This window comes from Parus major, chromosome 5 (assembly GCF_001522545.3).
Source record: "Parus major isolate Abel chromosome 5, Parus_major1.1, whole genome shotgun sequence".
NCBI lineage: Eukaryota > Metazoa > Chordata > Aves > Passeriformes > Paridae > Parus > Parus major.
Genome location: NC_031774.1, coordinates 38,877,519 through 38,898,156, shown reverse-complemented (window position 1 = coordinate 38,898,156; position 20,638 = coordinate 38,877,519). Strand labels below are relative to the sequence as shown.

General features: G+C 47.8%; 1 protein-coding gene across 1 annotated transcript; it reads left to right on the top strand.

The window, feature by feature from the left end:
- Positions 1-2,872: 2,872 nt before the first annotated feature.
- On the top strand, positions 2,873-4,685 carry ISCA2 (iron-sulfur cluster assembly 2). The gene is made up of 4 exons (XM_015629718.2): positions 2,873-2,969; positions 3,131-3,299; positions 3,431-3,546; positions 3,752-4,685. The coding sequence occupies exons 1-4, from the start codon at positions 2,884-2,886 to the stop codon at positions 3,924-3,926; spliced, it is 546 nt and encodes a 181-aa protein (XP_015485204.1). The 5' UTR covers positions 2,873-2,883; the 3' UTR covers positions 3,927-4,685.
- The last annotated feature ends 15,953 nt before the right edge of the window (positions 4,686-20,638 follow it).

Sequence of the window (20,638 nt, the reverse complement as noted above, 5' to 3'; positions counted from 1 at the left end):
GGCTTTTCCTTGTGCATGGAAAGCATGTCCTTCAAAAGGCTTCCCTTATCCTGATCCTTCAAGTCTTACAGATGGTAAACAAAGCTGCCTATCTGACTGCTGGTAACAGAACTGCAGTTAGGTCAGAGCAACACCATAAAGTGCCGTCACACATTCACAGGATTAACAGTGCTTGGAATTTGCTTGGGAGCAAATTCCACAGAGTCCATTAAATCAGGATGTCTTCCTGTGAACCAACTCACCACATATCTTTGCTTCACAGATGCTTTTACACAATGGTGGTGACTATGTACATACAAGTCAACACATATTTCAAAGGCTTTGAACTAAAAATCATTGCATTTAAGCTCAAAATTGTCTATTGACAATTAACATGTCTATTTCCCCTTCCCGCACCCTGAACTGGAGTAATAAAAAACCTAAGTGTAAGTCTGTAAATCTACAGCCAAGGCCTTTACAGAAGAAAGAAGCAGAAACCTTCTGCCCAAGGTTTTTAGCTGTTATCATACATTACCATGGTGTCAGTTTGCAATAACATTACTAAAGCTTAAATTCCCCAGGGCAGCACAGGCATCTTGGGCCAAACAGACCTTGCTTTTAGGCACATGCCCCCTATGACATCTGATAACAGGCATAAGCCTCCAGGTTCCCTTGGAGCCAAGCATTGCTTAAGAAAGATTCGAATCAGCTTCAGGCTGGTCTCATTATTTTGCAGATGAAGGGCCTTTCAGATTACCAACATCACAGGGAGCTTATGCTGCAGTGCAGGAACACCAGCGGAAAAGGCTAAGAAAGCTGGCACACAAATTCTTTCCAGCAAGACTGATACTGGAGTTGTTAATTTTTGTAGTTCAACCAACTCTATTACATGAGGAAAAAGCCTGATGTTCCACTTCATCAGCTATCTACACCTGATTAATCCAAATCCCTCTAACAGCACAGCACTTGCAGCTCGGTAAACAGATGTGCTTGCAGGAACTACAGCATCACTGAATACAGCAGGCAGGTTCTCTAGAAAATCCACACACAGAGACTAATCAATTTAACTATGCTTTCAGCCAGAACATGCTCATTTTGCTACAGATCATCAGAATTCACATTTGAATTCATCACATCCACTCTTGCATTCAACACCACACCAGAGGTTCTATTATCACCAATTTCCGAAGCATTGAAGCAAGTTTAGTTTCCCTTCAAAATAGATACAAGATACCATATAGCTGACTGAAGGAAAAAACGGCCAGTAGTAAGAGAGGCAAGGGAATAGCTGTTCTCCTTAGTTACACCCACCTCCCCTTGTCACACCAAAAAGTTGTCCCCAGAACATGAGTCTCTCCTCAGCACAGCAGATTAATAATTATATTAACTGTGAGTGACTCTAGCTGGCCTTTTCCTCATTCTTTCAGTCTGCAGTAATCATTTCAGCAATGTCCCAAAGCCCCTGGAAGCTGTTTGCCACACTTCTGTCACTTAACACCTCTGTGTCACTTTAACACAGTAAAAATGAAGTCAACTCCAAAGTAAGTGTCTGTTTTTTGGAGCTACATCCATTCTCCAAAAGGTGTTCACAGTGAATACAGTAACATGGAGAAATGAAGCAAGACCAATCTAATACACCCTACAGGAGTGAGAAAGAAAGCCAATGCAATATGGAAAAAAATCAGGCTTGATCCCTCCATGTCTTTTCTCCCAGGAGGTTTTCATTCCCTCCTCCAAAGTGGTCAGCTTTTGGGATGCTACATTGATAATTATTGAGAAACACTCCAATAAGTTTTTATTTAAATATTCAGTGTTCCGATATGTCTGATGAGGATTCATCAACTATTGCATCAGACTACTGCAGGTGCCTGCGTTAGTACCAGTCCTGCTGGGACCCTGCCTGTGGTTCTTTCCTGGCTTTATCCTAGCATCATTAGAGCTAACCCAAAAGTAAGCAAAATTAAACAGCTCAAACCAGTCTTTATTTACATGCTCAGGGTGGAACAAAAAAGCAAAAACCCCATGTAACAGAAGAATCACCTTGCCTGGAACAGGATGGTGAGAAAGCAAATTGTGACACGGTCCTGAAAATCCTCTGACGGTAAATCACCCTTTCCTGCTGGGATGACAGGTTTTCTTCCACCAGTCTCCCACACAGTCACTGTATGACTCTGCACAGGCCTGGCTAGGGCTGAGGAACAGGATTCCTCCCCCAGAAGCACATGAGGAACAGAGATAAAGACTCTTAACCACGAGATCATCCGTGACCGACCGGCCAGGCCGCTGTCACACGGCAGACGATGAGGCGGAGCTTACACCACCGGGGGAGGGCAATGTGCCCCGGGGGCCCTCAGGGGCCCGCCAGGAGCCGGGTGAGCCCTGCCGGGGCCGGGGCCCCGTCCCAGCTTCCTGCGGTGGGAAGCGAGGAACAGTGTGGGTGTGAGGCTGAGCACAGCCGGCAGTGCCAGGCCAAGCACTCCAACGAAGGAAGATTGGCCTCCACCTCATAAAGGAGAGCAAACCAGAAAAGCCGGGATCAGGGAGAAACCCTAAAACACCTCATCCCTGGCCCCGTGTTTGCTCTTCAGCCTACCCAACTCCCCTGCGGCGGCACCTTGATCCTTCTCTGGGTTCCGCTCAGGATAACTTTACAGCTAATCCTGGGACAAGCATGTGCTGACGGACAGCGCTCTCTGTTTATTACTCTTCACTGCCTCATGGCTGTAAACACCGCCAAGAGGGAACAGCAGTTTCATGCCTCTGTGCGCCTGTAACGCGCTCACCGAAGCCGAGGCCGAGCACTGCCCACGGCCAGTCCCGGTGCCACCGCCTCGGCCACCGCCGGCCCGGTGCCGCCCCGCTGTGGGCGCGGCCGCTCCCGCCCGCCGCGGCCGCACTTCCGCCATGGCGGCGGGGCGGGGCTGGGCTGGCATGGCGGCGCCGGCGGCGCTGCGGCGCTCGTGGATGTTGGTGCTGGGCGGCCGGACGAGGTACCGTTCTCTTGGGCACTCGGCCCCTTGGACCCTCCCTCGGGGGCACAGAGCGGCCCCCCTGCGGGGCAGGGGTGGGTGGCTGCAGGGGCGGGGCCTGCCTCCCGCTCCTGGGTCGCGGAGCGCTCTGAGGCTCCCCTTCTCCCTTCTTCCCGTGGCAGCCGGTGCTCCGCTTCCCCGATCCCAGGCCGAGCGCTGCCGAGGCCCCCGGCCGGCCCTGCCCGCCCAGCTGCCTCTCTGCTGCGCTGGGCGTCGTCCTTCTCCGAGCCGGGCCCCACGGAGAGTGGCCCCAGCGAAGGACAGATCTTCCTCAGCGAGAGCTGCGTGAAGGTGCGGACTCTGGGAGGGGGTCTGGTGTCTCTGGAAGGGTTTCCACACTGCCTGCCCTGCCGTCAGGCAGAGGAGATGTTTGAGTGCAGGCCTTTTAATCCTCTTTCTTTTATTTATTTATTTATTTGTAGAGGCTCCTGGAGATCGCAGAAGGATCAGAGTTTCTCAGGCTGCAGGTGGAAGGAGGTGGCTGCTCTGGCTTCCAGTACAAGTTTTCCTTGGACACAGTTATCAATCCTGATGACAGGCAAGGATCAAGGGGTGTTTTGATCATCAGGTGTTACTGTTCTTGGCAAAAATGGCAGGAGGGGTATTCATGAGATGATAGTATCGTGCACTGAAGGGAAGAAGCCTGTGAGATAAGGAATGTGAGATAAGGAATGTGCTGAGGTTGTGTTTCTCTGTAAGGTCTTTGGCACAGTTAATGGTTAAATATGCTGCTTTTTTTGCAGAGTGTTTGAACAAGGTGGTGCCCGTGTGGTTGTGGATGTGGACAGCCTGGCCTTTGTGAAAGGATCCATGGTGGATTTCAGCCAAGAGCTGATCCGAAGCTCCTTCCAGGTGGTGAGCAACCCCCAGGCAGAGAAGGGTTGCTCATGTGGGACTTCCTTCTCTGTCAAATTCTGACTGGACTTAGCACGGATGGACACTGTTTGCAGACACTTTTGGCAGTCTCCAGAGGGTTTAGTTTGTTCTTTTCCCTGCTGCTCCCTCTCATCTCCCTTACCCTGTGACACAGCTGTTACACATAACTGCAGCTGTGTGCATGTTTGCACTGAGCCTGTCTCCAAGGCTTTTTGGCCTTCCCTTCAGGAACGATGAAGTAACCATGAGCATGCACACAGGAGCATCTTCGGCGCCTTGTGAACCACTGGCCATGTGGTGCTGAGTGGCCTGCCCATTCCTGAATGTGGAATTACTTAACTGTCTCTGCAAGAGAAGGCTGTATATATATATATATATATATGTCTCTGTGTGTGTTTATTGAAAATTCTTACTAAAAAAAGTATATGAAATTGCTGGGTATTGCTTGTGCATTTACATGTAGGTAAAATATGGGTTCTTTCAGGTTAGTGTTGCTTATTCCTTGTCTTCAAGTGAATGGGACTTGGAATCCTTCTCACATGTACCGCTGGCACTTCACTGCCCAGCTTACAGTGGGCTTTTCCAGATACTTTTATCTTTCCTTGATGAACAGGATTCTCTTGGTCTCAGGAGCCCATGGTGGATTTGCTGTAAATTCCTGGGATGATGGTTTTTACTTGTTCAGAGTAAGCGAAACCAAAAAAAATGATGTAGGAAGAATTAATAGCTTATGTCTTTTATATATAAAAAGAAAAAAACCCTTGTATATATATAAAAAAATAAAATACACACCTCTCTGTGCCCTGTTGCTATTTTAGGATGTTCCTAAGCCTGACCTGGAATTTTAGGTCATACAGACTCTCAGGTTTCATAGTGTGGTTGCTGCCTGCTCTTGCCAGCAGGAAGGGAGGTTAAGGTGATAGAAGCAGAGGAGAACAGGAGTACTGCCTAAGGGTTCGCAAGTCCTTTTGACTTAGAATTGTCTGAGAAGCTTTTCCATAACTAAGTTTACCATTTAGTCTCTGTCTAACATGCCTGGTTTGATGAAAGACTGGAATAGCTCCACTCCTTTCTAAGACTCCCATGGAATGGAAAGTCTAGAAGTTTCCAGAATAACATCCTTTCAATTAGTCATTTTCTATAGTTTTTTATCTGCCAGTAGATGTCTTTTAAGTCAGTGATTCACCTGCTTCTGGATGAAAGGAGAGATGGGGAAGCTATTTTTATTCCCTCTTTTGTATTTTATCTGATCATAACCAAATTGTTTAAGACTTGAGTGTTTCACGTGAGTGTGGGAGCACTGCATGACTTTGGTCTCAAGGGAATCCGCCTGTGGCAAACTTTTCAGGACCACAGGCATTTTTTGTTAACTTCCCAAACACCTTTTAAAATTATTTAGTAGTGCATGTGCACTGAGCTGATAGCTAGCTAGTTTCAGTTTCATCAACAGATGTTAGAGGACCTCGTAGGTGATCTGCTCTTTGTCACATAGGGATGCATATCGATAGGGTGTGGAGCAGTGGCTCTTTCAGTTTAGCCCTTTCTATTTCCTGTAGTCAACATCTACCTAGGTATGTTGCTATCAGCTGTCATATTTTGTAAAAGAGACTAAAAGAGTGTGGTTGAAAGATTTGTCTAAACCCTTTCAGGGTGTTTTAACCCTACCTTTATGTTCCCAGATCTTGAAGGTGATGTCAGACAGAAGTGCCTTTGAAAAGTGTAAGACTTAAAGCTTGTGTAGGTAGAATACATTAGATAAACTCAATTTCTTTCAGCTGGAATAGCTATAAGTAGGCCAGAGGAGTTGCTTTCTGCACCAGGAAAATCCATTCTTGATGCATTTCACACTGACTGACCCTCTTTTGAGGTCTTCTATGGGAAGTCTCTTGAGATCTTTTATGGGAAATAAAAGTGCAGCGGTAGTGCTGGAGAGGTAACAAACAGGCAGCTACCTTGGACCAAAGCCAGCCTTCAGGCCCTGTAAACATGCAGGCTGCATCTTGGATTACTCTTCTTGCTAAATGTGTCTCATGTCTGTTCAACCTAGCCAGGTTCTGCTTGCCTACACTTGCTCTGTACCGATGCAGTAGATGGAGCAAGTGCTGTCCCCGTGGAGTGCTGCCCCTCCCAGAGGGTTTGCCTCTCTCTCCAAGGGACTATGCAGAGGATACGGCTATGGTGCCCACCAGTGTCACTTTCAGCGTTGCTGTGAAGCCCGCAGGTGTGATGTGCTCTGCCTGCAGTTCTGGCAGTACTGCTCTGACTGCACTAGGTGGACCCCTTACTCCTTGGGACTCACTGCACTGGACATACACAGGAATTCTGGGGTGAGGTTGGATTTGCTCCATGCAGGACCTAAGCAAAAGCATAAGTTTCTTTGCAGCTGTCTGTTTTGGAGGCAGGCTGGTATTGCTGTAGTGTGGTCTTTAGATCAGAGGAACTGCTAGGAGCTGGAGAGGTTCCAGCCCATTCACCATGTTGTCTTGGTTTCCTAGTCCTGCTTCTTGGGAGAAGGTGTAACCTATTGGCAAAAGCTACTGGTTTTCCAATTCCCATTAGGGAATGGGTGCAAAGGGCTGACTGTCACCTTCTGAGTTTGTCCTGGCTCTTTAGAATCTGTCAGTACATCAGAACTTCTGTCAATATTAGGAAGTCAGCAAAGGGGCTCTTGTTGACAGAGGGGTACAAAGGTGATCTTGGTGTATTTTCTCTGTGTAGGCAGAGAAGGCTAGATATTGGTTCCTACTGAAAAAGCCTAACCTGTCAAGTTTTGTGCACTGAATAGGTGACAAAGATGGTATCACACTGTAGCCTGTGGGGCAAGACTTGTGGTGCCAAGAGAAGAACACAGAAGATGAGACAGGGGATTTGATGCTGCTTGGCACATGAGGGGCTGCCAAGGCATATCTGCAGGAGGTCTGCAGTGTGGGAATAGTTGGGAGCCCTTGTACTGAACCACTGATAAGAAGCTGAAGGAGCTGGAGGTGCTGTCTTCACTTCATGCCAAATGAGAAACTGCAGTGGAAAATCTTTCTCTGCTCCCACATAAAGAAGGAGGATTCTCTCAGTTCACCCACCTGACAAGGAATGAATGATCAAGAAAGATATTTATGGAAACCTTAAGATGAAACTTCAAGGGAAAAGGGCACAATCAGTGTCACTGACAAGAAGGTAGAAGAAGATGGAATAGAAATTCTCCCTTTGGTGACAGTTTCTGGGAGCTCTGTAGAGACTTATTGGTAGATGACCATCATATCCTCAGCCTGTGACTGGCTCTGTTCTTTAGATTCAGTATCTACTGTGGCCTCTTAACTGGGAGTCCCCACTTCAAGGCCTCAAGCCAGGCAGTGGTAGGGAAATAGGAGATCTTTTTTATCCCCTCTTTTTCATGGTTTAGAGATATGCATGAGTGCTATGCTTGTGTTGGTGGGCCCCTGTGTGGTATAATTTACTACGAAGAGCATTTTGAGGTGAGTGGCTACAATAGGGCCAGTGGCCAACCTAAGGTAAATGTTAGGGGAATAGCTGTCCATCACACCCACAAATTTTCATCCGCAAAATTTCACTAATCTCAGACCTTTCTCTTGTGTCATTATACATCTGTACAGAGCTGTTGGGTGAGTCAGGAAGATAACTAAGGTTGAGGAACCAGTACCCTCTGGATGACACCCACTGGGACTTCTGCTTTTCCCACACAGTAGTGTAATTTCTTGCCACTTTAAGGGCTTGTCTGAATCCAGCACCTGGGGGAGGAATCACTGAACAGTGGAGGAGGCAATAATGGGAAGGCAGAAGTGCATGAAAGAAGGCTTCTCTTGTCTGTGTCCCACGCTGTGAAGGCACATGCCTTGTACCAAGACTGTTTTCAATCTTACAAACATTTCAAACATCTGGTGGCAGCTGCAAGTAAAAAAACAAAGTTTTTAAAATTGAGTTTTTACACTGTGAACAGTTTACACTGTAAGCCAGGTCTGGTTAGTGGAGTTTATTGTATTAAGGAATGGTAATTCCCTGAGTTGGAAGGGACCCACAAGGATCATTGAGTCCTACTTCTGGCCCACACAGGATAGCCCCAAGAGTCACATGTACCTGAGAGCATTGTCCAAATGCTTCTCAAACTCTGGCAGGCTTGGTCCTGTAATCATTTCCCCATGGAGCCTAATCCAGTCCCAGTCACCCTCTGGATGAAGAATCTCTTCCTAATATCTAACCTAAACCTCCCCTGACACAACTTCATGCCATTTCCTTGGGTCCTGTCACTGACCACCACAGAGATCAGTGTCCACCACTCCTCCTCACAAGGAAGTTGTGACTGCAGTGAGGTCTCCCCTCAGTCTCTCCAGGCTGAACATAACTGAGTGACCTCAGCCACTCCTCACACGGCTTCCCCTCCAGCTCCTTCACCATCTTCATTGCTCTACTCTGGACATTCTCCAATAGCTTTATATCCTTATATCCTAGCACCCAAAACTGCCCCAGCACTCGAGCTGAGGCTCCCCCAGTGCAGAGAGCACAGGACAATCCCCTCCCTTGCCTGGCTGGCCATGCTGTGCCTGATGCCCCCCAGGACAGGTTGGCCCTCCTGGCTGCCAGGGCACTGCTGGCTCAGATTCAGCTTGCCATCAACCAGGACCCCCTGGTCCCTTTCTGTGGTGCTGCTCTTGGGAGTTCAGAGAAAAGTTCAGAGCAAGTGTGCTATATTTCCTGATGAACTGCTACAACACATACTTAAGGACTGAACCAAAAAATTGTCTCCACTAGAAAACACTACCATCAAATTCATTATCAGAGAGTGTGGCAGCATATGCAGTGTTCTGATGCTCCCTTTTCTGTGCCTGTTTTCATGCACACCAGCTAAAGCTCTCAGCATGCTGCTCTGGAATGGGCCACAGCTGCCAGAGAGACTGGCAGTAGGGGAAGGGATAGCCTTGTGTAATGGTGTGTTTGATACAACTGTCAGTCAGCCTGGATAAAGAACCACAGTTGAAGGACATAGAGCATTGGCAAGAATAAATTATAGCCACCTGTATTGTATCAAACTTCTGTTTGGGAAGCTTTTTGTTGGATTTTTATTTTATTTTATTTTTTTCCCTTCTTTTTCTATTTCCTTTTTCTTTTTTTTTTTTTTTTTTTTAATTTTTAGGTTTTTTCTTGTTTTTTTTCTTCTTTTTTCTTAAGAGGATGAATCCTCGAACCAAATGCCATTAGGGGCTATGTAGAGGATTAATGATGCAGTTCAGATCCTGCTGGGTTCTAAGGAATATGTTTGCTCTGCATGGTTTCCAGGATTAGGCTGCAATTGGCTTTGATCTGTGCAGATACCTGCCCAGGAAACAGCTCAGTAGATCATGAACTTTGGGTTGGTTTAGTATCCAGCTGTGGACAGAAATATTGTGTGAGTCAGCTGAAGCTGTTCATGACAGTGAGATGGGCCATTACACCAAGGCTGTGATTCCACAACCCGTGGGGAGCAGTTTGTGTACAGTGCTTCCTGCTGCTGGCCTTCCCAGAACTTGTATGGCTCTTAATATCTCCTTCTTGAGCAATAAGAGTTTATGGTCCTAGTCTTTGTTGTTGATTAGAACCCAAGTTTGTGCCCCTGTTTTAATCAGTGCTCATTTACCTTTGGCATCCTTCAGAGGAACAGAATGGTATGTCTTTCAGTTGCCATGGAAACAGTGAGACTAAATGCACATTTCCATGGCAACCTGCCATTATCTTCAGCTCTATCTGTGGGTCTCATTTTCTGACCATGGGGGTGGGGTGGTGAAAATGAAACTTCATCTCTTAAAAAATAAAATTTAAAAAATAAAAAAGATGCTACCAACACTATCAACACTATCCTCTTTCCTCCTCTAGCTCAGGCTTGGGGCCTGTAACTACTGCCACCATGCCATGTACCGAGGCTCCAAGGTATTCTCTTCAGCTCCTTCTCTTCTTCAGCCTCTAAAAATAGATACATTCAGAACAATTTGATGACAACGTTCCAGCACTTCTCTGAATTTTTTGTTTCCTCAACTAATGTTCCTAGCAAAGGCTATTGAAGTTAACTGAACTTTCCAAAAGGTTGCAAAGGTCAAAGTGTCAGCTTCTTTGGTCCAAAGGGCCAAGGGTTAATTACAGGGTCTAAGACTCCAAGGAGAAGAAGCTTTTTTCTGCTGTGACTGGAGGCACCAGGGCACATCACATTAACCTTGGGAGTGAGGCATGTTCTTGCAAGGGGGGCAGCTTTGACTATGGAAGCAGGCAGTGCCCATCACAGAGTTAGGGATGAAAGTCGATGCTTATCTGTTTTGTGTGTGACTCAGGAGATATAGGGCAGAGAAAACAGGTGATGCATCTAGTAGTCCACCAGCCAGAAGTGCTTTTGGCCACTGCTAAAATTTCTGCCTACCCCAGCCACTGAGTCAGGAAAAGGACAAAATCTGCTGTACTTTGAGCAATTGCACACAGCTGTTCCTTAAGCCCATTTTCATTATTCTTGTTCTAGCTGGCTTGACCTTTAGCTAATTCATTTTATTCATGGTCTAATCTTGGTTACTGAGGGAAAAAGCTTGTGCCTTGCACAGTTCTAGCCTGATGCAATAGTTATCCAGGGAGAGAATGTGGTAGAGCTCTCCTTCTACATATGCCCTAGTAGTCTTTACCACATGCTGAAGCAGAGGATGATAAAGCTCTGTCCATTCAGATGTCAGCATGGAGACAGGTGATCTTCACAGCAGGTCAGCCAGGTAAGGCACGTGCTGCATAAGCACAGTGGTTTTCCTTGCTGTAGTGGACCATTCATTACAAAGAGCTGCCACCGTCAGCCTGGGTTTGTGTTGTTTCATCAAGGGAAGAACAAAGACCACTGAGTCCTCTACATTGCTGAACTTGCAGGATTCCACCCTGGAAAGATTACTGTCTGACAGATTGTCAGGGTTTGGCTGGGAGCTATTTCTTGAAAGACACTGAAAATGTTCTCTGAGATGTGGGGCCCTCCTTTAGTGCTGAGCACTGGGCCAAACTCTAGTTTGCATGGACAGAAGGTTGCTGGAGGATGTGCTGCTGGTGCTGGACCAGGCTGGCTTGGCTCCATGAGGTGCCAAGGTAGAGGGTACAGAGAAAGGTTTGCTGTACGTGCTTTGTCTGCAAAGCAGTGGCTGCCCTCTGTCTGCTGTAGGGAGCTAACCTGCTGTACAACAGCCTGAGAGCAGAAACAGCCTCTTCCTGTTGAGGGCTGCTGTGGGCTGGTGAGTTTGTGCTGTGGGTTAGGACCTACAGGAGGTTTCCAAGCTGGCTCAGTCCTAGCCCCGCAGCAGTGGCTCAGAGCTGCAGCCAGGGTGGCTTTAGGTGCTTCCCCTCCTCTCAACAGCAGCTGAGCAGGCACTGACTGGGAGTGGCAGGGCCTTCTGTTCAGCTTCTCCTTGGCATCCTGTGCTGCATCCAGGTGAGCGTGTAGGGCAGGCTGCGTGGCAGGCTTCCCTTCACCTCCCTGTCTGTCCATGCCTGATTGCCACAAACTTCAGATATGGAAGATTTGTATTAAATATAGAAACTTTTGAGGGAGGAGCTAATAGCATTTGGAAAGGAAAATTCAGTAGCTGCCTTTGGTGACAAAGGCAGAAGTAATGGGGCAATGCTATTGTTAGCAGAACTTTATCTACCAATGTCTGCAAAAGCTTAGTGGGGAGCAGGAAAGCAGTAGGACTGTATGGCAGATACCTTGGCCTCTTAATAAAATGCTTCCCCCTGCTGCCACTGTCCTATGTTTCCTGATAACAGGCACAGGCCAGAAATAGGACTGCCATGGTGAAAGAATTTACTTAATCCTCTTCAGGCTAAGCAAAAATGTATCAGTGAAGAGCCGTTTCACAGGACAGAGCTGAATTGCATGAAAGAAAATTGTGTCTGCAAATCAAATAGAGCTCAAAGCATTGTGAGAGAGCAAAGGCAAAACAGGATGGTTTGGGAGAAGGGGGAATAGCCTAGAGAGATGCTTAGGGGTGGAAAGCAACAGGAGGTATATGCTGAGCCTCTCCCAGCTCTGCTATGGAAGCAGTTTGGTGGGTGGATGAAGTTCTCAGAAAGTGGGAGGACACTTAGAGCTGTCCAGGTATTGTAAGAGGCAAAAGAGCCTGGTGAGATGGGAGACTGAGAAGACAAGAAGTAGTGAAGGGTTGGTATATAGTTCATGTAGACAAAAATTAAGGGGATGGCGGTACAAAGAGGAGACAGATAGACCAAGGGAATGAAAGGCCTGGGGAGAGCATGTGCCCGTGTCTGTTGGGCACCTGTCACCCCAAGACACAGCTGTTGGGGATGCCAGATCCATGAAGTCACTTACCTGCTCTTCTCTGCATTGGCTGAGCTTTGAATGGCAACAGTCTGTTCACAAGGACCATAAGCAAACTGAAACTGCCAAAGTCTCAGGGGTGAAAACCTGCTGAAAGCTGGAACATTACCTGCTTTTCAAGAACTGGGCCCCACTGGCCTCGAGAAAAGGCAGCAGATCTGAAAGCAAGGGTGCACAGAGCCTTGGTGATTGTTTTATATGCTTAGGAGCAAGAGCTAGTTCTCCAGAGCAGTAAAGGCTCCAGTTGTAAGGATGTGAGGAACAGGCTTCTGCTGCTTGAGGATGACTATTCTACAGTATCCTGGGCTTTTTGGGTTGCTGTCCTTTTGATCTGTGTTGGATGAGATAATTTTACAGGGCAGATGAGACTAAGTTTGGGAGACTTCCTGAAGATTGAGCCTTGGGGATGGACAGGGAGGTCCTAGCTCCCCTGGAGCTGCTCCAAACACCAAGTAGTTCAGCAGAACAACTTATTTGAGAGAGTTGTTTATTCCAAGACAAAAGGAGGGCACACTTTGCACACAATGTTTGATGCTGGGAACAGAGAGGTCTCACTTACTGCCTGGGCTCCTCACTTAATGATCAGATGTGAAGGGCTTGCTACACATGACCCTGCAAGCTACCTCTTGCCCAGAGGGACCTGATCACATCCTTCCAGGGAAGGTGATTTATATAACTTCTTTTGGAGTCTGTGCTCCTTTTGCACCCTCTCTTCTTGTTCATGTTTTTCAGATACATTTGATTTATACGTGCTGGTTCTCTTCCTCACAGGAATGAGTTTTGGTGCGTGTCAGTTGCGTGAGAGAAAAATTTATAGAGCAAGCTGCAGAGGAAAGCAGCTGGGATCTTTCTTAGGAGAGCCGCAGTCGTTAATTATAGGAGTCTAACTAAACCTCAGCTCAGGCAAGAAGCATTTTCTAGATCTCCCTGCTTTCTTTTGTACCTTCCTGCACAAGTTGTCACATCAAAGTCAGGATTCAGGAACGACTGAAAACAACACCCACCTTTTTACATAAAAAAAGGGATGCTGAGTGCCAGGGAGCAGCTCTCTTTCTGGCTCCCTCTTCTCACAAACTGGTGTGAGGGGCACTGCATCACTCCTCAGCAAGGGTTGCAGACAGCATTTGTCTGTCCCATGGGCTTGCTCACGCTTCTTCCCTGCCTCAGGCAGCATGGTGATTCAGCTGCTACCTTACTAAATTCTCTGAGGTCTGATCTAAACACCTGCTTTCTCTCCCCAGCTTAGTTCTGTGCAGGCAGGCCTGATCCTTGGGACAGCAGGTTTCCCAAGAGTACATTTTATTATCAGAGTCACTGTAGAGCTGGGTATCTGGGTCCATGTGTGCATCGCTGGCAGAGCCAGAAGCACTGGAAAGGATTTTCCCTGTATGACTTTACCCCAGGGGAAGAGAGGGAGGAGATGTAAGCTGGGCATCCTTAAAAGCCTAATACTTCCGATGTGTGTGCCTCTCTGATATGTTCTTGGCTGATGATCCCAGTACAGGCCATGCTATTCAGACTGCCTATACAGATAGCTTGTCTTAACTTGGCCAACATGACCTTTGCTCATGTCACCTCATGATCTGTAATGCTGAGATAAGAGTAGCAGCAGGAGTCTGTCTGCATTAACAGCTAAGAGATACTAAAAGGAAAGAACTGGGAACATACCTAGGGAAGATAAAACTGGTTTGGTGTCTTTGACAAAGAAAGTTGTTACATGTTTTCCTCAGAGTTTCACAGGGCTGCCAGGACACGTGTGCCTAACCAAGGGCACTGTCATCAGAAGCTGATATTGGTGCCCCAGATGGATGCTCATGGCCTTTTGCTGGGGCTTGGATAGGGAGAGAAAGAAAGGGAGGCACTGGCTCACTAATTGAGAGGCATTCTCTCTCTGCTGCCTTTCTGCTGCTCAAAGGGGAAGGCAGAACCCGTGCCTGATGAGAGCCTCTTGCCTGTGCTGAGACCCCTCTTAAAAGCTGCTAAACATTAAAAAATAAGAAAGAAAAGAATTCTGTGAGCACTTTGATAGTCCTCACAAGAAAGTGAAACAGAAGAGCGTTTGAGCTGCACATAAGAAAACCTCTGTATATTGGTAGGGGAAGAAAGGCTGGTGAAGCTGAAATCTGGCAACAGTTCCCAGCTGGTGAGGGAGGTGCTTTGGTGCTTTTCTGCTGCAAGCTCCTGTCATGACTGATGCAGAGACAGAGAGGAAAAGCACAGAATCCTCTGTAGGCAATAAGTAGCACCTCAACCCCCACCCCGTGGTGTTGGTGGGATGGGGAGGCCGAGCCAGCGTTCATCCTCTGCCTTCCTGCAGGGCCTTGGCCCTGGGCTCACCCCAGCAGAATCACCCAGCCTCATCTCATCATACCTCCTCCTGCAGGACCCCTTCCCACTGCAGGAGCCTCCCAGCCAGGCAGCTTTCCCCTGCTTTGCATCCTGCCGGGTTTCCATAGCAATCGGTGGTGGCAGCTGTGCAGGGAAAGTCAATGGAGGGAAATTAGGGTTTCTTCCTGTCCTGGGCCAGCTGAAGGCTGGGAGAACAGGACCATCCTGATGCTACTGATGAAGGTAGCACCACTCAGGCTGCCCCAGTTCACCCCAAGCCAGGCCAGGCACAAGAATGTGATGGGAATGCATAGATCCCAGGGCTCTGCAGAGCAGGTTTTGGGGACCTGCATGCACCCCAGAGCCATCCCCAAACACCCTGCCCTGCTAGACAACTACTGATATTGAACTAATGCCACTGATGATTTTTTGTCTTCTTCCATAGCCTCCATGTCTTTCACTCCTCAGCCTGCACAATTTTTTCCCCCTTGGCACATTGTCAGTCAGTGAGGTAAGAAATTAATCTTTTGCTTTAATGGAAAACAGTTTGGAGGGAGGCAGGGAGGGTGGAGAGGCACAGGGAACCTTGGCAGCAGCATTTTTATTTCCAGGATGGGGCAACAGGGCAGTGGAGTAAAACCTCAGGGAGGGAGAAGAGGGAGGGGAATACAGGTATTCAAGAGAGTGCTCCAGCACAAAGAAAAGGAGGATCCTGCATAAGCTCCCTGTACTCTTGGCTTCATGGGGAGACTAAATTTTATCATCTGCTAACCCATCCCTATTCCTCCATACACAGGTAGGAGGAAGGGGGAGACCTGCTCATTCAAACCAAATGGAAAACTTGAGGGACTACTTGCAAAAAATAAAATGAAAATGCCAATTTGAACCCCAAATATTTCATATTACTTAGCTTATTAAAAAAAAATTTAAAAGATAGGTTAGTTTTGAAATGAAACTGTCATGTTGAAAGAGAGCCAAACTACTTCATTTGTAAAGTGTCCAAACATAATGTTTTAACATTTTCAGGAAAAAAATTGTTCCATACATTTTCAGATAAATCTTGCTACAAATATGTCTGAAAAGTTTGGCATCCTGAAAACTGCAATTTGAGGCAAGCTTCACATGTGCCAAGCATGTTTCACATGTTCCTGGGCACAACCCAGGCATCTGAAGCACAGCAGTGCTGGGCAGCCCTTGGAGAGCTGCCCAGGAAGCAGAGCTGCTTGACACAATTTGGGCAGGTTCCTTTTGTGCCCAGGGCAGCTCCATGTGGCTGCCTTTTGGTTTCCCCCCACCCAACTCCCACCAGCACTTCTCTGCCTGCAGCAGGGAGCGTGGCACGGGTACCCACAGGATGATGTGCCTGTTCCTGCCTTTGGCTCAAGCCTCAGCTCTGCTGTAGGGGTGAAATCTGGGGCCCTGATTATATTTAGAGTGTGATAGTGGGGAAAGGAACTATAAATAAGCTAGAACCATCCTTCAATTGTTCATGCAGCATTGGGGAAGGAAACACAGAGGTTTCTGGCATAATCATGTTCATAATCAAGGGGACTCTTGGAGAGCTTGAATGCAAGATTTATAGATTGGAGGGGAGCAGGCACAGACACCGAATGCTGTGTCCTGTGTAGCCTATTGAGAGATTTATGTGCTTTTCAGCAGCAAGATTAGATGTCAAGAGGAGATTACCATTTGCAGCACAGTGTACCCCCTGCACACTGAGACCTCTGGTCTCACACAGCACCTCTGTGCTGGGCACAGGCTGCAGTACTGCTTTGACCTCCTACACACCTCTCACCAATTCCCACCCCAGGTCTCAGCAGGTTAGAGAGGCTAAGGGCACAAGTCTGGGAGGGGATTTCACAATTGCCCCTGCCAGACAGAGCTGGGCTGTCTGGGGCTTGTTTTGAGCTTGAATAACACAGACTTTTAGAAGATATGTCCTTGAGCTGGGAAGGTGACCAAAGCAGATGCCAGGAAGAGCCCTCTGCCTCATTTCTTGGCTTACATAGCTTAAAGCTTGCCTGTCACAATAACCTTTTTTGGCTCACTGTGAGACCTGAGAGTCTCTGACCTATTTCCATGAATTCAGCATTTTCCTGTCTTCAGCGCTTCTTCTCCTGCAGCCTGGAGGAGGGAAAGAGAGGCTTGCCAGAGGAAGTGTGAGGAAAATACATCTGCAAAGGTAAGAGAGAAAAAAGCAAGCAGCATGTGTGACTCGAGCTGCCTGAAAATCCCTAGAGGGACTGGAGGACTGCTGAAAACATCTCCACTGAAGCAGCTCGCTGCTGAGAATGCCTTGTGTCACTGCAACAGGCTTGACACCAGTACTCCCAGACCAGAGCCCTGAGGACCTCTCAGCCCTGACAGCTGCCAGAGACACTTACCTTAAGACAAAGCAGGTTTCAGGGTTAACATCCTTCCCCTTTGAGGGGCTGAAAACATTCCCTGGAGCCTGGTTCCTCCAAATCAGGCCATACATAGCAGCAACAGGTAATGATAAAGATTCGTCTTGGGGCCCAGGTCTTCTCTGTATATATTCCTGCTTTAATACAAAATAGCTCAAGAAATAAAACTGTTTCCTGCCTGCAGCCAAGGCCAAGGCTCCTTGCAGCAGCTGAGGACCATGGATAGGTACAAGAAGGCCCCTGTGGCAGCTGCGTAGTCCAGAGCAGACAGATGTAGCTGCACTCCCTGCCCACCTGACTCCCAGCACCAGTGCCTGCAAGCTTTTCAGAAGAGAACTCTGGTTGTTCTGACATTTAGAATAGATTAAAAATCGTTACAGGTTCTTCTGGAACAGTTTAGAAGGTGAAGCTATTGATTTTAAAACTCAACATCAGTTTTGTAAAAGAGTTGAAACCTTCCTAGTTTCCACCTGTGAACACCAGTGCCTGGCCCTGTCTGACAGCAGGAGTACATTTATCACACCATTCTCTGTCCCTGTTTCATCTCTGCCCTATGCATTGTGCAGGCTCGTGTGATGGAGCACTCAGCTCCCCAGAAGCCTTTCAGTATATAAAGGGTGCTCGATCTCTTCCATTTTATGGATCATCTAGGGATTGGTGTATTGCTGCTCTTTGTTGCCTGGTACTGGGAGCATTTTAGATGCTCCTGGATCCCAAGGACATGCCATTTTTGCCAAACCACTATTATTTCCTTCACAAGGATTGCCCATAATGCAGGATGCAACACTGCCAATGTTTCCTAGTTCCATAGTCCAGCTTACACTGTGGCAGGCTAGAAATTATTTATATTTTTTAAATATAAAAAAATATTAAAATATATAAAAAATTTTATTTGCAACTCACAGAAATATGTCTGTAGTCACTGGCCCCAAAGGAGGGGTGTCAAACTCCATGATCTTAGGAATGTTGTGAAGATTGACAGCACTGTCTGGTTGACAAGTGTTTGTGCTATCAGGGAACAAGTGGCCTGGTCCGCAGTGCTCTGTATGTATCCTCCTCCTCTGTCCCTTGACTTTTTGCACTCAGAGGACCCTGTGTTCAAGGAGGAACTTCACAGCTGCTGTCATTTATATCTTCTCATGACTTAGCTGCCTCAACCTCAGATGCCATTTACCCCAGCTCAGTGTATCATCCTGCTCTGGCTCATCATACTAATGGCAATTAAGAACTTCACTGGTTTCACTCTAAGAACAGGCAAAGGTCCTTTTCTCCATGCCTCTTGTTCATACTTGCACACTCACCTACTCCAGCTTTGGTTGCAGAGTTGGAGAGCTGCTCAAACTTTCCCCATTTGAGCTTTGCCCTGTTGGATGCCAGGACTACTGAAACCAGTTTGTTCCTGGCCAGCTGGCTTCTCTGGGTCATGAAGGATATCCAGCCTACCTTGGTGGGTACATGGACTTGCTGCGTACCTTGGACCACTGCTGAGGACAGGGATGCTCAAGCACATGTGCCCCTGCCATGATGTGCATTTGTGTTCTGACCTGTCTGCAGAGCTCACTGTGCTGTGACACAGCCCATTTCACATGGTCTATGGCAGCAAGGCAGCCAGGAAGCAGTAGGGACTTCAGTTCCAGGAGAATTAGGCAATACTGCTAGTAAAGACATTTTGTCAGTCTGAGGTGTGAAAGACATCACAAAAGTGCTACACATCTGACACAGGGTAACACCAACCTTAGGCACACCTATGTTCTAAGATGGCTTTGCCTGACTTAGATTTTCTTTACCAGTCTGGGTGTTTTGCACTTATGATGAAAGAGCAGAAGCGGTGAGGTGCCAGGTACAGCCAGCACAGGCAGTGAGGGCTCAGGAGCCCCCTGCCCTCCAAGTGCCAAGCAGGAGAATGAGCATCTTACACTGCCCTCATGTTGTGTTCACTGCCAGATGACAGCCAGCTGGCACAACACCTTCCTGACTGAGCTCCTTAGCATCCCTGAGCTCCTCAGTATCCCCATGACTGCTGGGAGCAGGGAGGTCCCTCCTGTGGTGACATTAATGCAGTAAACTGCAGCAGTGCTCAGCCCCTCAAATTTCTTTCTCTGTCAGCAGAAGTGAAATGAAATTGCCTCTGCTGCTGGCTCTGGAGCGAGCTTGTATCTCCTGGCCCTTAATCAGAGCAGATATGAAATTTCTTATCTGTTAAGTAAAACGGTGCTGCACTTCAATCCATCCAATTATTTTTCCCAATAAGTGTGAGTGAGGGTGCTGGCGGGGCCAGCTGTGGGAACTTGTACTGTCAGCAGTGTGCTGGCAGTGAAGGTACTCTGCCCCGGCAGGCGCTTCAACCCAGAGCAGCCCACACAGGGTCAGCTGAAAACATCCCAAAACACATGTTCTCCTGGGTCGTGTGACCAGGAAAGGGCCTGGGGTGAGGTGCTGTGGGGGCAGGCTGGCAGGCTGGTCCTTTGAAGCTTGTTGCCCAGCAAAGTGATTTCCAGGAATCCCCCCTGCCATGTGGCCACAGCATGGTATCTCTCCTTCTGGCCTGGAGTGTGGACACTGCAGACTGTGGGCACTCTGCTTGGCACTTGTAAAGCAGAGATAACAGATTCTCTGTCAAGTATCAGTCTGCCTTCAAGGCCAGCAAAACTGTCGTTGAACACCTGCCCAGAAGACATCCATCCACCTCCATGGGGATGCCTGTGCTCAGCCCCAGAGACTGAGGATCACCTCTAGCGAGAACTCAGCTGAGACCATAGAGGACAATCCAACAAAAAAGACAGCAAAAGTCAATGGCAATGAAGCAGCTTTCCCATCCTGGGTCAGAACTTTCCAACAGCATCCAATGCCTGAGTCACCCAGCTCAAGCATTTCTCCACTCCCAGGAAGGCAACTATCCATCTTTTCTTTCTTGCCTCTTGAAAGTCAGCAATAGTGTAGTTAGGTGGGGAGGAGCATTAGAAAAGATGACCTTGTCACATGTAGCATTGATGTGTGGGTATCTGGAAACTCCAGACAGGGGTGGGGGCACAGGGAAAAGGGAAGTGTCAGAAAAGGAGGAAAAAAAATGGAACCAACTAGAAGGTCAGAGAAGGGACACAGGAGTGCTGCAGTAAGAAAAAAAGGGAGATGAACCAGAGAAAGAAGTCTTCTAGGAGAAGACAGGACAGGGTAGAAAAAGAGAGATAAAAATGAGACAAATGGAATTATCACAGAAGAGTCCTCCCTGCATTGTCCTTCTTGCAGTCATGCTGAGGGGCAGGTCTAACATCACTTTACTCAATGCAGCAATGACTGCAGCCTCCTGCCATTTCCCCTGTCGCTGTCCCTGCATCTCAAGGCAATAGCTGGGTGCGAGTGCCTCCTTTCTTTGGCACTCCTCTGCAGGGTGAGCAAGCTCCACAGGAGGGGTACCCAGAACTTGGGTTCTGCAGCAGTGAAGCTAAAGACAGGGTAAGGGACAGCACTGTCAGCCACTGCCTGGACTTGGGTGCTCCTTGATGGTCCATAGATGGTCAGAGCAGCCCCAGTGAGGTTTTCCTTCCCTTCATCTTCCACCTCAGTATTTCATTTGCCTGGTATCTCCCTGTTCCCCCAAGTCCTCTGCATTGCTGCACCCACTTCCCCAGCCAGCGCTCCCCCAGGCCACTCCTGGGCTCTGGTCCCCAGCTCCTCTAGCCCTTATG

Bases quoted from the DNA above. Each gene is read 5' to 3' on its own strand.
- ISCA2 (XM_015629718.2), top strand. From the start codon at position 2,884: ATGGCGGCGGGGCGGGGCTGGGCTGGCATGGCGGCGCCGGCGGCGCTG. The intron at 3,300-3,430 runs GTGCGGACTCTG...ATTTATTTGTAG, and splicing joins TCAGCGAGAGCTGCGTGAAG to AGGCTCCTGGAGATCGCAGA. The intron at 3,547-3,751 runs GCAAGGATCAAG...CTTTTTTTGCAG, and splicing joins GTTATCAATCCTGATGACAG to AGTGTTTGAACAAGGTGGTG.